This window comes from Pempheris klunzingeri, chromosome 19, assembly GCF_042242105.1.
Source record: "Pempheris klunzingeri isolate RE-2024b chromosome 19, fPemKlu1.hap1, whole genome shotgun sequence".
Taxonomy (NCBI): Eukaryota; Metazoa; Chordata; class Actinopteri; order Acropomatiformes; family Pempheridae; genus Pempheris; species Pempheris klunzingeri.
The window spans coordinates 15,350,085-15,366,945 of record NC_092030.1 but is presented as its reverse complement, the minus strand read 5'-3'; the positions used below and the strand labels follow the sequence as shown (position 1 = coordinate 15,366,945).

At 39.3% G+C, this 16,861-nt stretch overlaps 1 protein-coding gene across 1 annotated transcript in view; it reads left to right on the top strand.

The window, feature by feature from the left end:
* The window catches only part of LOC139218900 (potassium/sodium hyperpolarization-activated cyclic nucleotide-gated channel 1), a 64,271-nt gene that overhangs the window by 44,731 nt on the left and 2,679 nt on the right, over window positions 1-16,861 (top strand). Inside the window, exons 6-7 of the mRNA XM_070850643.1 lie at window positions 3,094-3,334; window positions 10,966-11,130. Coding sequence (XP_070706744.1) covers window positions 3,094-3,334; window positions 10,966-11,130 — 406 coding nt within the window. The remainder of the gene's footprint in view (window positions 1-3,093; window positions 3,335-10,965; window positions 11,131-16,861) is intronic.

Genomic DNA, 16,861 nt, shown 5'->3' with positions numbered 1-16,861 from the left:
GTATGGGAGAGGAGCGGCATAAAAAAGCAAAGTAGGCGCAGGAATCGTGATCATCTCTCATGTAGCCCCATTAAGTCACCTTGCAGAGTCGAATGCTGAGGCGAGGGAAGTCGCAACAAAATCCCAGACACTAACATGGTGGTGCAGGGATTTAAAGGTATGACTTACCACACAGAAAATCCTGCAGGCTTAGTTCACCGTGCAAAGCAAGCAAAGTTAAAAATCTGCATGGAGACAGCGCCGCGGCAAGAAGGCTATGCCCGTGGGACTGACAGGTAAAAACAAACTGAGTCGCGCCACAGCAAAGCAGGACATGTGAACTAGCTTACCTGGTCATTTCACTAAAGGACTCTTCTTAAGATATGTCAGTTATGGGTTATTTCCACAGTATATTCCTCCCAGAGAGGCTACATGTAGCAGGTTAGTTCAAAAATGACTTTTCAGTGTTTGTGAGGCTATTTTCGAGGAGACTTGAAATTTGCATGAAATGATGCAAAAATTCATGGTAATGCACATTAAAGTAAAGATTCACTTGTCTTTTCTTTTCATTTAGTTTTTGTACTTTCCCCCCCATGCTTGTTGGCTTCAGTTCACCTTTGTTTCGAAATCTTTTTAATAGCTGCTACTATGGTACCAACTCTATGCAGTGCAATGGATTTGATAAAACAACAAAGAAAAGTTAGGAATATACTCAGCTTTGAAAGATGACTTAATACTGAATCCATACTGTGCTATCAACATTTAAGTGCTGTAAAAAGAATGTGAAAAAAAGCAACCGTACAATATGTTCCTTTCGTCAGAGATCTGCTTGCTATCCAGCTGTTGTTATTGCCAAGTTTTAGCTTTATAATTATCCGTCACCCTCCTCCATCCCATAATCACTTCTCCTCTTCTTAGACCATCCTTTTAAGAGATGCTAGATGACTAATGCCAACCTTTATAAAAGCGCTAGCGCTACCTTTCTAAATGACCCTGCTTTTGCAAACACTTATTTGTATCATATCACTCTAAAAACAACTGTACACTTAACTAATAATAATAAATTACAGCTTACTCAGTTAAATACATCTTGATTTATCACTGCGGCATAACTCTTTGCACCTTCTCGGCTGTGCGAGGCTCAGACTCTTTGGCCTCAGTAGTAAAGCGGCCATAAGCAGGGGTGTAGTGAGGTTTGTTTTTTTTAATCTGTGTCCCTAGACTGTGTCCTCATCCCTGGCCATTTATCAGTCAGAAATCAATTAATGTAGCTTCAAGCCAGACTCATTACAGGTGTACTGACTGAGACCGAGGTGGCTGATTCAGGCTGACTGTGGCTGAGTGTCGGCACGTTGTGTTCCAGCACAGTGTTGGGGGTGACTTATTGGTCAATTTGGGATCAGAACCAGCTCCACTTAACAGCACTCAGACTCGCTTTGGGCCAAAGAAGGGCCATGAAATCAGTCCAAGTATACTTCAACTGATTCTGGCATGTCATTTATTATAAGTCTCGCATGAGTCTGTCAACCAGGTGTGCCAGATTGAAGTTACTGCTGGCTCAAACAATTATGACAGCTTTGGGTTTGGTCTAGGGTTGTGAAGGTCGAAGGTAATGATGCTTACAGCAAAGTCCTCAGTTAATCTTGCTGGTGAGCAGCTATGGACAATTACAGAATTAATTTTGAATAGATGTGAGGCTTAACATCAGTGTTTTTTTTATATTGTAGTCGACTACTGTATCTGCAAATTATTTCCAGGAACCCTCTACTGCTTTGTAGTCATTTCTGTACACTATGAAAATCAACTTGCAGTTAATTTAGACTGAAGCAGGTAATCCATCACATTGAACAGTCTGTTGCTGTACTGCAGCTGTGGGGAGAAACCACTTTAAAAACTCTCCTTGGTACTGCTTTCAAGGACTCTCCAACATCCAATAATTGATTGTTAGTTAGCTGCCAAAAAGCATTTAATTGATATGCTGTGGTATCTGAAAATCGTCCCAACAAGACGCACAAGCAAACATGAAAATCATGAAAAGGAAAATTGCATTGGATTAAAAAAAAAATTGCTATCCAGTAGCCAAATCTCAGATTTCGGAGTGTCAATTAATGCACCAACAGGGAGAATTTTTCAAACAGCGTCTGCTCATCTATATTTCCACAAAATGACAAAGTGACTTTGCTAAAAAATAATGAAAGTGTCCAAATACTCATTGTGATAGATTGTCTGTCTTGGGCATATTTAAAATTTCTGCAAGTAGATTTTCAGACCAGTGAAACAAATCAAATAAAAATGTAAAATATGCATGAATATAACAATGTCACATATATTTTTATAGTTTGTCAATAATGGCCAGACTGTTATTCTCTCAGTAACCCCCCCACCCCTTCCTTCTGTCTCACTGCCTCTTATTCTCCGCCATATGACAAATCTTTAAATAGGCATAGCCAAAGATTGTTTCCCCAAGAGGACTCCTGGCTGGGCATGAAAATTGCTTACTCTCTAATTCATTAGTTCTGGTGCATGATTGAGGTCAGAACCCCGTGGCATTAGCTGACACCGGCATCTGAGGCTGTGCTAACATCTCTTCGCGTCGCCCTCATCTAGCTAGCGAGCGTCCCAGAGATTGGTTATCTCTCTGTTAATGTCCTGTTGTCACTAGAGAAGAGTTATCCCTCATGGGGGGGTCAGCAACACACCGCCGCAGATGCCAAGTGCCCCGGCTTTCCATCTGCACAGCAACAGAGATGTGTGGGTAAACAGACAACAAGCTCCTAATCTCCTGCTGGGTCTGAGGGGACAGGATGAGACCAGAGAGATGGCCTGCAGCCTGCACCAGGGGGCAAACTCATCAGGATCTGACTCGTTTGCCAAAAAGTTTCTTCTCAGGAGTGATGGGAAGTGCTTTAGAAGTATTAGGGATAAAGCAGCAATACGCATCCAATTCATTTATGCCCAAAGATAAAAGCAGCAGAGATGAAGGATTTGTTGTGGTGTTTTGTGTTTTGTATTTGTGACTATCTAAATGACACTCATTTTTCAAGTTGTAGGTGGAAATGTATGAATTGTTTATGGCATGATCTCATCTTTTTACCAACTTTTTCTCTCCACCAGGAAATTGTCAACTTCAACTGTCGTAAGCTCGTGGCCACCATGCCCCTGTTTGCCAACGCAGACCCCAACTTCGTGACAGGGATGCTGAGCAAGTTAAAGTTTGAGGTCTTTCAGCCCAATGACTACATTATCCGAGAAGGCACAGTCGGGAAGAAGATGTACTTCATTCAACATGGTGTGGCAAGTGTCATCACCAAGTTCAACAAGGAGATGAAGCTGACTGATGGATCTTACTTTGGAGGTGAGAACAAAAACTCAATGGCCTGAAATTAAATTTTGATACATTTTTGCTTTGTGTAATTTGCTTTTTCACATGCAATTCAAATGCAACCGTAAATTATATGAGTTGGTACTGCAGTGCAACAACACCTCGCATTCACACATGCATTCCTGCAGTATGTGTTCATACACTTATATATTGAGACGTGAGTCTAGCCTGAGGGTTTGCGTTTGATGCTGTTTGAAGTCAAGTTATTGTAGATGTAGATTCTCATTAAACAGTGCCGGACGTTAGTCAGCTTCTGCGGTTACATAACCCCTCATCTGGTTGTTGGAGTTGGCCAAGGCATGGATCAGGCATCCCTTAGGACACACAGAGGTTCCTCCCCCACTCTCACCCTCACACATACACATGCATGAACTCTTCTCCCCTTCCATACGTTCCCGCTGTATATACTTGGCACTGACAAGAGCAGCTAGTCGTTCCTTCTGTGTAAAAACAGGAGCTATTCCCATGCCCTGATATCTGCTGTGCTTTCATTCTCTGCCTTCCTGTCTCTCTTTCTCATGGCACGAATCCCATTCCCTCCCCAAAACACTACAGATTTCATTAATTTTTTAAAAGTCAAATGTAATTTCACTGCACGTTGTTTATTCAGACACGACAATGTCTGCCTGAGGATTTTGTCAATGTGAAAGCAAAGCAAAGTTTCCTTTTTTAGAGGTTCTTGCATATTTTATCTCATGAGTTCATCCCCACTATGGAGGAGGCTGAGGAGTCTAAGAATACCTTCGCTTTGGTGTGTCTGCTGTGCACAGTTCATGTCTAACGGGCGAGCTAAGCAAGGCAGTGAATCAAAAAAGAAATTAGTCGTCTTTTTTCCTGCTTGTTCAAACCACAGGATAGCTGTCAGTGTGCACAGCTACGTGCTTTAAATATGGGATTGCCGGGGGGGGGGGGTGCATTTTAAATTCTGCATAGAGTGGCATAATGTCATATAGTAAGAATATGAGGCAGTTAGTGCAGCATTCAAACAATTAATCCTCTGGGGCTGCAGCTCAAGAGATATTCTGCTAAACAATCATTGTGGCATATAACAAGTACATCTTGTTTAAGAAACTAAGCCTAAATGTCAGGATAAAACCTTCGGCCAATGAGGCTCTGACAAATAGATCTTAATGGCAGTGTGTGTGAGAGCATTTATCAAACTGTTTCAGACAAAAAGAAACTGCAGGGGTTTAATTGGGTATTGCTTCTAGTTAGAGGATGAAAAGTATTGGATTGTAGTAGTTTTGAATAAACTGAACAGTAGAGGTCAATGCTATATTTTGGCAGTTTGACTCGTCATTTATGTCATTTATATCCATGTACTGTTCTGTGCTTATTAAGGGCTCTGTTGTGATGATAGAAGGCTCTTTGATCAATGACTGTTGGCTATTGCCGATGTACAGCCCAGGCCTACTGGCCATTACAATTTGGATGCAACAATAGGTATTAATGTTATATCTATCTGTTATATCTACCCTAACGTTACTTGTTTTTTCCAAATTCCACTTGTATACCAATACCAATATTAGGACTTGCTTGTTTAATATTACTGTTACCATTCCGCAGATGATTAGAACATAGGTGTAGCTCCTCAGCCAAAGTGCCAACTTAATATTAATGTTAGCCGTCAATGGCTCCATTTCTTTATGCTAAGATAATACTATCAAGGCTGATACTGTCATAACCACGACATAATTAAATAATTTGCTCTTGGATTTGTTTTGTAACATGATACCAATTCAAGAGACAATGGTGTAGATATTTAGCTAGAATGGACCTATGTCTCTCACCTTAACTTCCTTACATTACATTTGTAGCAGTAATATTACATGAATTCTAGGGTGAGTTTTCCCTCCAGTTTTATCCTCATGCTAAAATCAAATGTAAATCCACATTTTAAAGCTGATGTTTAAAAAGCAGTTATTGGAAGCCCCGGACTCTTACTTGGGGGTTTGAATCTTTTTCACTCCTGATGAGTTGGCATCCCTGCTTTTGACAGATAGCATATGAAAAGATTACGTATTTTAGGAAACTAAAACTTTTATCTTGTATACCCCCTTCTGGTAACTCTAAAGTAATTAAGTTAAACTTGTTATAAGTTATATTTTTGTTGTTTCAGCTAATTTAGTTTTCCGGCTCACAACTTTACTGTTTTGGTTTAGTCTTACCACTCTCATAGAGAGCTGTTTCCACCTGCTGTACACTACCTGCTCAGCACCAAACAGCAGACACACAGACACAGTTAGAGACCAGCAAGTGAACATAGCTCAAGAGACAGATACTTCCCCTACGAGTTAATATTGGCCTTACATGCATGAGGTGGCCAGAAACACGACCCCAAATGAATGACAATGTAGCTTAACTCTAGAATGGAGTATAATGGAAGCATGTAGTTAAAAGGGGGCTAATTGCTAGGCTTCCTGTGGGAGAGGCAGTACTAGGCTGTTGACTAACAGGAGTCCAGACAAACTACTCTCCTAAAAACTGACCTTTGGAGACCAAATTTATAAATCCAGGAAATGTGTTGAGGCAGCTAGACAGTGCTTTTCAGGGATTTTTGGATTATCTTTTTCAAGCTTTGTCTAAAACATTTTGAAGGTTATTCTGTACCACAAAATATTAACTCTGATTTCTTTGTGTTTGCTGTCTAGTGTGCTCTCATTCAGTGCAGATTCCCAAATAACAGCTCAGTCCGTATTGATTTAGCAGAATACAAAGGAGTTCATTAAGCGCGGTTAGATGTACAAAAAGCTGAGGGAGTTTACCATGAAAGATCAACATCTAAAATCAGTTCAGTGAAAAGGGATAAACATGCAGAGAACATGCAATTGATGTTCCCATTTAATGAATCATTTAATCTTTTAATTAAAATATATGTGTTCTATCTGTCCAAATAATAAAGGATGCACTGCTCATTTTGCTGTGTTTTGTTGATGCCCAGCCACCTGCTGTTGCCTTCTGCCCAGCTGGTATTTTTACCCGTTTGTATGGCATTATTAGATGAGCCCCGAGTTGGGAGCAGCTGGCTGTGCCAGGCACCTAACTCTTCTCCCTTTTCTCCGATGATTCACACTCCCCTTACAACCAGGGCAAAGCGTGGCCAGAATGAGAAATTAGTGAGGGGGACTGAGACAGAAACAGAGAGAGGGAGTAACAAAACCAAACCCAGCCACAGGAAACAATTAGCATAGTGATGAGCAGGGCATCTATGAGGACAGAGGGTCACAAAGCACCTCCAACCACGGTCAATGCCATGCCTGCGTGCTGAAAAGGTATCATAGTAATCACTCCTGGGCCTCAGTGAACGGGATTACATATTGGTACCACACAGCTCCATAGTGAAGTCGCTCTGAGGCTAAGGGACTAATAGTGTATAATGTTCGGACAATGACAAGCAGCAGATGAAAATCCTTTTTTTTTTTTTGCTTGAATGTCTTAGTCAACAGCCCCTCCTTAGTCCCAGCCATGGGGAGAAAGGTGGAAGGGGAGCTGGTTGCCATGAGAGTACGTGACACATGAAGTGATGGCAAATTATCCACAATGCTCCTGGGGTCAACAGTGATGCTTTGTGGCAAGGCAACAGACACGTGTCAAATCGCATCATGTGAAGTGTTAACAGGGCCTTGCCTCAGACACACACACACACACACACACACACACACACTCATATGAACACACCTTAGTCTTTCAGGTGACAATGCTATTCTTTCCCTTAGAAAGTGTTTTAAAGCATCTGTCTGGAACTTTGCATTATGAAATCCTGCCAGCTAAAGTAAGCGCAAAAATTGTGTTTGAAAGCACAATTTATGGCTGTTCAGAAATAGCTAAATAAGAGTAAGAAAGTATGTGGTGAAAAGACTAGATCATAAGAAAGCCATGAGCCAGTATACCACTACCTCTAAGAAACTGATCAGTTTCTCTCTCTGTCTTCACTGAATCCTCAGATGATCTCATTCTGTGGTGTCTCCTGTCACACTTTAAGCAGTGTCACTTGAATATTTGCATTTTGAGAAAGCACAGAAGTATAGCTTATCATTTTGATGTATGGTGTATGCATGTGGCATTAAAACAGTGGACATTAAGCACAGCCTAAAAATACAGACTTTCCTGCTCTCTGTCAGCTCATTGTCAGCATGATGCTGATTCACACAATCACTCACAACTGGAGTTCAGTGTCGTCTGACAGAATGGATTAGCACAGTTTGAAAGTGCTATTCCAACAGAGGAAAGCAAAAAAGCGAAAAAAGTTTTGTATCCCACTGTTGCTTGAACATTTATTCAGAGACCTCAGTTATAGGTGACAACTTCGGCCTGTCAAAATAATTCAAGGACATAATTTTCAGCCACCACCACCTAGGCGGTGGTTTGATTCCCATTATTCTTATGTCTTGTTTGGAAGCTTGTATCACAGCTGGGAAGCTGGCAAGAATCCTCATTCTTGTCTCCCACTGGTAGGTTGGGTCACCTTGGCAAAAAAAAGTACAATAAAACTGGCTGTATGTCTTGTTAAAAAAAAACAAATCAAAATTCTACAGTCTGCTATTCAAAGAACTGACATTTTTCAGATATACACTTGTTCCCTTTCCTGAGTTTGATGAGAAGGACAACCTCGTGTCTGCACACCAAATGTGAAGCTATCACCTAGAATGTTGTTGGAAGCAGAGGGAAACAGCTTGATGGGCTCTGTTCACAAGGTCAAAAATTAACACCTTATATTCCATAAGTTCAGCAAAACATTTTGCTTCTATATTTTAGTTTATGTATGGGTTAAAACAGTTCCAGATACTGTATATTGCATCAGTCCAAATTTAGTGCCATGGCAGGCAGTAATTTGGGGGGCGTCAATTGCTTTCAGCTTACCCACACAGCCAACTTAAACCCACCTCTCTGGACCTGGTCACTTACTGCTAAGTAACACATTTATCGCTGGATGTAGCCGCACAGAGTAAGTGTGAAATGGACTGCATTAACAACATATAGCACCTAAAGGGTGTAGTTAAGGTTATTGGAAGTTGGGTCATGTGAGGTACTTATCCATAGTAAGTGCATAACCTACAGTGGATGACAGTCAGGAGTCGCAGCGCAGATGCTGAGCAATGCACTGCTGTGGACGGGGGCAGCAGAAAACAAGTCAGTCTAAGCATCAGTATAAGTGAACACTATATTCTCACCACTTTACCTTAGACCAGAAAATGATCCTGTTCTGCAAGGTAAAATTACTGTTTTTGTCAATGGGGTCTGTTGGCTTTGAAGCGAGTGAAGACAAAGCGAGAACGGCTTCAATCCCCAATCAAAAGGGATGTGTGAACGCAATGTGAAGCAGATGAAAATATTCTAAATATAGCAGACACTTAAACTAGTATAATGGGTTTTTTCTTTTGGTGGACCTTTTATTAGGTGGCTAACATACATTTTTCTGCTGACCCGTTCATATACCGACTATGGATAATACTTCATGCAGCCTCTAATTCACCCATTCACACACACCAGTGGCGACAGGGCTGCCATGCAGGGCGTTGACCAGCCCATTGGCCGCAACTTTAGTTTCAGTGTCTTGCCCAAGGACACTTTGACATGCAGACAGGAGGAGCCAGGGATCACACCGTCAACCCAGAGATTAGTGGATGACCTGCTCTACCTCCTAAGTCACAGCGCGCCAGCAAATTACAATCAATAAGACACAGGTTTTTCTTTCTCTGTGTATATAATAACAGTGGTACCACTTAAAGGGAGCTTTTCCATTATAACAGCACTAACACCTTATTCACACTCACAGCTTGAGAGAGTCGCTCTCACACCTTGCACACTCTGTGCTCTATTTTCATGATAGCTCATGGCATGGCCAAGAAAGACTACACTGTGACAAGTTAACATTTAACGATTTAATGAGGACTGAAGTCGTGTTGTGGAGACTGGACAGAACTGCAAATGTGGATAGAGGTTAAGCGGTGTTGGCGGTCGAACGGGATTGAACAGAAAGCAAGGGAAGCTGATACTTAGGTACTGAAAGATAAATGAGGATGAATAAGTTGTGGATTCACGGCAACACTGAGGAGATAAAAAAATAAAGTTCAAATTGCATGCCCTTTACTGACAGCTACTATTCCCTCCGAGATTAAGTTTCTTAAAAAAAAGTTGTATTAAATCATCTTGTCTAATCATTGTTACATAGAAAACTGGATTTTAGTCTGCCGTTATTCACATCAGACGTAAAACATTCCTTATGCTCATTAAAATTTTAGGTTCCATTACTGTACTTTAGGCTGAATCAAAAGCATGGCCTTTTCCTCTCAACATGAGTTCTGTTTGCAATCATCTAATTGCCGTTCAAAAAGGTTTTAGTACTTGAACGAGTATTAAGAATAATAAGCACCCAACGAAGAGAAAATGTTCTGACATGTTACGCGTCCTCTTAATTAGGTGGGCTGAATCAGGCTTTGCATGTAGGGTCAGATTGGGGTCTACAAACTTAGGTAGATTTGCTTTTGTTTTTACCCCGTCCTAATTTTGGCATTGGAATATGAGAGAAAAAATTCCAACCTGAACAGATCACTGTGCCAAGTCCTGTGTGTGGTATATTGATAAGGATAATCTGTGTTGGAAAGTCAACTAAGTAGATTTTCGACTTCACGGGTGGGTAAAACTATACCATATTTCACAAAAAAGCAAAGATTATAGATTGTTGGAATAGGTACCAATATGCGTGGCAGAACATTTTGTTTTATCCTCCTCTTCTGTCTCAGTAATCATCTCAAGATTTAGACTTAGCTTGTGACTGTTTGGAAGGCCCCACCCCCAGGTTGGGAGCGACTGGGCTAACCTATCCAACAATATATAAAGTGGTTCAAATCAACTTCACCTCAACAGTAAAATTCTAATAATCATACTATTGGACTATTGCTCCATTGATATGTGTGTATATAACAGCAGGTGTATTTAGAACATTTGTTTGTCATTTGTAGTGTCAGTAACCTAGTGTTTATGCTGGTGTTTAAATTGAGAGGTAAATTTACGGTGGCTAAACAAATGTATACACAAAACATGTATGCATGTATTATTATCTGACGTGCATGGAGCTGCAGGGTCGGTGCTTTTAATGTATTGTTCTATTGTTCTAAACAGAACACAAAGCAATGTGTTCTCTTCACATCTCTTCATGTAAGAAACCACAGTGACTGAGCAGGAGTACAGGAATGCTATGTAACCATACTCCTGTTTAGTCATACATTACATCTGAGAATGGACGCAGTGTGTTGATGCAGTGATGCCTGACAGGCTTTTTTTTTTTTTAAAGCTGAATGCTGTATCTTATTATGGGACCATTAGCTCTCTGCTAGATGATGAATTATCTCAGTACAATGAAAGTGACAGCACCGCTGATGGGCTTTTCGTTTTATTTACATACATACACACACATTAGCCTCTGCTTCCATACCTTTTGTACACAAGGTTGATCTATATGGTAATCTGCATTGTAATTACTGGGATGATTTCCTTAATGTCCTTCTGCACTCTCCACTTCTGTTTCTGTTTCTTCATGTGTCAAAATCTTTTACACTCTCGCTCTCTCTTTTCCTTTGTCTCTGTGTGTTCCTTCCATACAGAGATCTGTCTGCTCACCAAGGGCAGACGGACTGCAAGTGTGCGTGCAGACACCTACTGTCGGCTCTTCTCCCTCTCTGTTGACCATTTCAATGAGGTGCTAGAGGAGTACCCGATGATGCGACGTGCTTTCGAAACTGTTGCCATTGACCGATTGGACCGCATTGGTAAGACCTGCCTACACCTAATCCCTGTCCTTTCTGATTGGTCGAATCTCTTGCCTGTCATCGTGCCTTGTTGTCTTGTCTTTATCAGCATTCGTTTGCCTTCTTTCTTCATAAAAGCATTGTGTCTGCCATCTTGTGCTGCATGACCCGTATGCTATTGTTTTTTTTTTCTTTGTTCGTTCTTTTTAACTTACGTCTCCTTCTTTGTCTTAAATAACATTAAAGAAAATGTGTTGTAACCAGCATTAATCCTTCTAAAGAACCAAAGTAGCGTTTTGTGGTTGGATTAACTGGAAGGCAGTGCATGTCGCTGTCCGGGAGGGAGTCAGTTCGCCCCCTCGTTGGTTTGGTGTTGACCCCCCCACTGGATGCCAGCGAGTGGATGGAAGCTAACCTCACATGCATGTGTGTCTGGCCCTCTTTCCACTCATCTGCACTCCTGGGTATGAGCAGCACCCCACCCCTTATCAGAGTTCTCAAAATCCACCGGACCCTGTATAAAGACAGAAAAAGCAGGGCCAGATGATATAATGGAGTTGTTTCAAGCCCCACCGTCCCCACCATCAGGCAGGACCCTGTTTGGCTCCATTCAGCTATACCCTCACAATCAACAATGCTTTCTTATTTTATCTGTCTGAGAGAGCAGCATCTATAGAAGAGCTTGGCCATGAGCGATTGTAGCTGAAATTGAATAAGTCATAATGGTCAAGCACATATAGATCTGTTACAGTTTTAAAAAAGGGGCACATGTATGTAATACAAACAGGGCAATAATTGGTTGCATTGACCCTTATCTTGCATAATCTCCCACTCCTTTTTTAAATGTATTCACTCTGCTCTGATACTTTGATTGGAACTGGCACATTGATAAATTAAACATGTAGAAGTTAATATTATAATATGAAAGTGTTGTCTAAAAGGATCTTTTTTAACTGACAGAAGTTGAACTTATTTTGCATTTGCTTATGTTTTGCTGCATCAATAGTATGTAACTTCTTGAAATAATAATGTTCTCCTTTTGTTGCATTTTCTATAGAAATAATTTTACATTAAAACCTCAGCACATTTCATGTAGGGGAATATTTAGGCACACTATGTTACTCCTACATTTCATATGGACATTTCAGTGTGTATAGTCACTACACTTTCAGTGCATATTAAGGATTATTTTCATCATGTGTTGAATATTCTAACAATAATGTAGAAGTGTGACTAGTGTATTTCCACCTGCGACAACTAGCAAACAATAAACTTCCTTTATTTGACAAACTTGTGTACAGACAAATCAAACAGAGTTGGCAAATTAAATTATACGCAATAAAAGTTAGGAGGATACATCGCCATACAATTCAAACCGTCACCATACAATAATGCCATACTAAGGATGCAATGAAAAAAAAAAATGTTTTTTGTCTGTTACTATTAATAATATTAATTAATTATTGTATTACTCAATTTGAAATTTTACAGTGATGTTTTATGCAACCTCTAATTAAATAAACTATAAGCAAAGTCATTGCAAAGACTCTAAATCCTACTAATTGATGATGCATGTTGGTGAATAACATTAATTTCAAAGCTATTTATTATTTCTAAAGCATACAGATGTAGGATCTGTTAAATACTTTTAAACTTTTGAAACGATTTGTGGTTCACATCATTAGCATTTATGGTTACTACACAGACAGCCCAAGCAGCTCATGATCATAAACTAGCTACTTCTCAGTGCGTTGCCACTGCTTTACAATAAAGCCGCTTTCTTGTCAACAAACCTCTATGCCTGCTGATAGCACTTGAGGCCAGAATGTTCGGTGAATTGTTTCTCTATTATCCTAACCAGAAAACAATATCACCTGCATACAAAACTAAAGTTGAATTTGCATAACAACAGTGTGCCAATGTTGTCTCATATCAGTGGTTAAGCTTGCAATCTGTATCTACTTTTCTATCTGTTATTGTTGTTTTTCTTTGCCATGGCTTTGTATTTGTGTATTATTTTGCCTGACTGAGGCACATCAATCTTGAATTGCTTTGCAACCCAAGTGTAGACTCAACATTGAAATACTGTAGTGTCAGGCAAGTCAGCAACAAGCAATGAACAATAGATCTGGAGCAAGACCACTCGGAGTCAATCAGAATCCAATTACAGATTAATGTCGCTGTTGAGACAGCCTTTTCTCCTCAGAATTACGTCCTGATATTGCTCTATTCCTGTGGAGGTTGGAGGGATATAATGGTGCCTGGATTGTATCAAAACATCTGATGAAACACAAAACTATAGTAATAGCGTTTACAGAAGTTGTCGACTAATCTGTTAAATGTTCATCATAAGTGTTTTTATTCCTACAATATCTGCTCCTATGATTCTGGTAAGGGAAAGGAGAAGTGGCAGAGCTTAGGGAAAGAATGTGGCCATGTCTAAATTTTACAAATAGCAAACACTGAATTCTAGTTTAATACAGGAGACTTCGATCTCCAGCTCTGTGCCACACGAATGTCACGCTACTGTCAGTCCACTATGTAGTTGCAAAGGAGAGTAATTCAGAGGAGACAAGGTTGCATTTTTTTCTTTGGACTAGTATGAAATAAAATAAAATAAAAAAAAACATCATTTTTATTTGCCCTGAAGTGAAGGGTATGGATTCCTGCCCTTCACAATATACTGTATGCCTTTTGGCCTCAACAGTTTAAATCTACATTTGCCCTTTTAATGAGAGCTATTGGCTGAATTAGCTTTTCAGCAGAGCTTGATGTTAGAAAGTAAAAGCTACCCACTCTGACACTTCTCAGAGTGATATAGATTTGATCCATCCTTTCAGACTAACCATGAAGGGGGTTTTGTCTCATACGAGGGAAAGTACTTTGTCATGATCCGTGCTGGTTGTATCGTTTCTATATATGAATTGCATTTGGTTACATGCTTGTCTTGCTCTAAAAAGGAAAGAAAAAAAGTAACCATGCTTTGAAACCAATAACATGTTGCACATTTGACATTATCTTTTATCTATCTAAAAATTATTTGACCAGGAGTCCGTCTTGAGACGAGCACATCTCGTTTTCAAGAGTGTCCTGGCCGAAGAGTAGGCATCAGGTAAACACTTTATTCCAATTCCAATATCCGAACAGGGACAAATTGACCTATAAAGGCTTGCTAAATGGATCCGGTCTCAAATTCATCCTCCAAGAGTTTTGACCTCTTGCTTAAGGTTACATTAACTGTTTAATTCCTGCATCAGTGGCACATAACTCAAGTCACCCACACCAGTCTTGCAGATGTTTTGATGGACACATTCAAAATGTCAACAATTAAGACAATCAGAGAAACAACAAGATATTTCATTCAGTGTCACATGCCATGTTTATTTTGTCGCAGACTTTCACAGAATAATTAACTGGATTATAAACACATGCTTCAGCTCTGTTGGTGTGACATTTTTTATTGCAACTTTGAATCCTTTGTTCAAAGTGTATTCATAAAATTAAATCATGTTCGCAGATTAGTAAAAACTTTACTAATGCAATGCCACATACACTTTTTGTTACATGCAGAAATTCCATTTCATTATTTATTCATGTTTTCACCAAAAGCAAAAAAAAAAAAAAAAAAAAGTTTGTTTCTGATTGTCTGACCTCTGACGTCTGATTCTGTCATTTGTGTGAATAATTTGAGAAAATATTTTCTGACATTAATCAAAGAAAAGTCAATCTCATCCTTTGGCTTAAAATGTACTAAAACCGTCGACTGTATAAAAGAAGTGGACATAGCTTCTGGGCATGAAAAGTGAAGCCAGTGTGGAGTGACCTTAAACCTGCATTCTTTCTGATGGCCAGCAGGGGGGCGACTCTACTGGCTCCGAAAAGAGGTCCGATTGTATGGATGAGAAAATGAGACTACTTCTCTCTTGATTTATTACCTCAGTAAACATTTTCCTAATGAGTTTTTGGTCCCAGTCAGTAGTTTCAAGTCTTTTTTAACACATACGCTGTTTACTTTTAAATTATGGTCCCATTTAGAGTAAAATAGACCTGAAAGCAGACTATGATTTAGGACGAGACTACTACAGACCAATCAGAGAAGGTCTTCTTGGAAGCTCAAGGCTTCAAAACAGCAGATGACGACCCACAAATCTGCTGATGACGTCACGGTGGCTACGTCCACTTCTTATATACAGTCTATGACTAAAACACAGTACTACAGTAATGCCATATTGACCACTTGTGGAGGGAAAAACCTTTATGTAATCCATTACAAATCATTTTCTTAAACACATTTACACCTGTTGTCCTCTCTAAAAGCAGTCCTTTAATTTGTGTGCTAAATAACCCTCAACAAGAAGGAACTGACAATAATCATTTCCTGCGGTGACTCATAAAAGAAAAATCATTACAGATTATTGGTAAAAATTATTTATCAAATTGCAATGTGTACTTTCTTTGTATAGCCTTGAATGCATCTCAAAATTTGTGTTTTTTATTTTTTTAACAAATTCAGCCTTCATTGTTTATATGATGTCTGTTAACATTATGATATATGTGTTTTGTGTTTTGCTTGTTTTTTTTATTTGTTTGATGTGTTAGTTGGCTTTCAGACTATTTTACAATAATTCTGTTTTAGATTTCAGATATGAGTTAATTACTGTATCATTTGCTGAAATCATATTGATGGGCGAAATTATTGCAATGAACTTTTTATTGTGCCAGGAAAGACAAATTAGTAACACAGTACTAAAATTGTATTATTTTCAAATGGTGATTCAACCCATATCTGATTGATTATTATTTCAATTTACGAGTTTTGTATGTACAAAAGAAATCTTTTCTTTACCCATGAGTGGTGTTTACATTTTGTTTGTTTCTCTTTTGTTGGGATACTATTTTTACATCTTCTGATAATGCTTCAAAATCAGACTTAGCTCCAAAGTTTCTAGATCAGATAAACTGCTCAGAAATGACCACTGGCCTTGATTAGAAAAGCAGTCAAGAATATTTTAAATATAATACTGCATATAATATACAGTATAAGTCAGGTTTAAAGTGTCTGTTTTCCTCTATTTCGGTTATGACATCTGATTGAGGAGATTTAAACAATAAAAACAATTCAACGGTCAGAGCAGGTCAGTGTTTCTATGAGGACCATGTATGTGTATGAGGGCACGTATTAAACTCACGCTGCTTTAAGTGTGTGTGTTACATGTCTCACAGTGGGACTCTAACCGTGATGTAGCTGAAGTAGCATTAAAATGTTTCCAGCCTGGCAGTTAGAAAAGTTGGTCAGGTCCTCTGATTGAGCTTTGTTTGGCCTGCTAAATATGAAATGCATAAAAAAAGTTAAGTTAAAGTGATGTTTTGTATTATATATATAACTTAGAGGTGTGTACATATGTAGTCTGTTATTCTCTTTGATAAGTGTCTATCTTTTGCGCGTACTTAACTGGGGAGGATTGAAAAGTCAAAGAGGGATCAGAGGAGAAGAGAAATTAGAAGAGGCAAAAAGAATGTGGAAGCAGCAACAGATAAGATAGATGAAACACTGTGATACATCATGATAACATTGATGGAATTGCACACACTGACTGATGTCTGTAGCCCTGAATTCCTGACAATACCTCTGTGTCTTAACAAACAGCAAACATTTATATCCTCAAAAAAATACTTTTTGGAGAAATAAGAAATTGTTTTGTTCCTGTAATGTTTCTAATTTACAGAGTTTAACCCGGTCACCTTTAAAAGT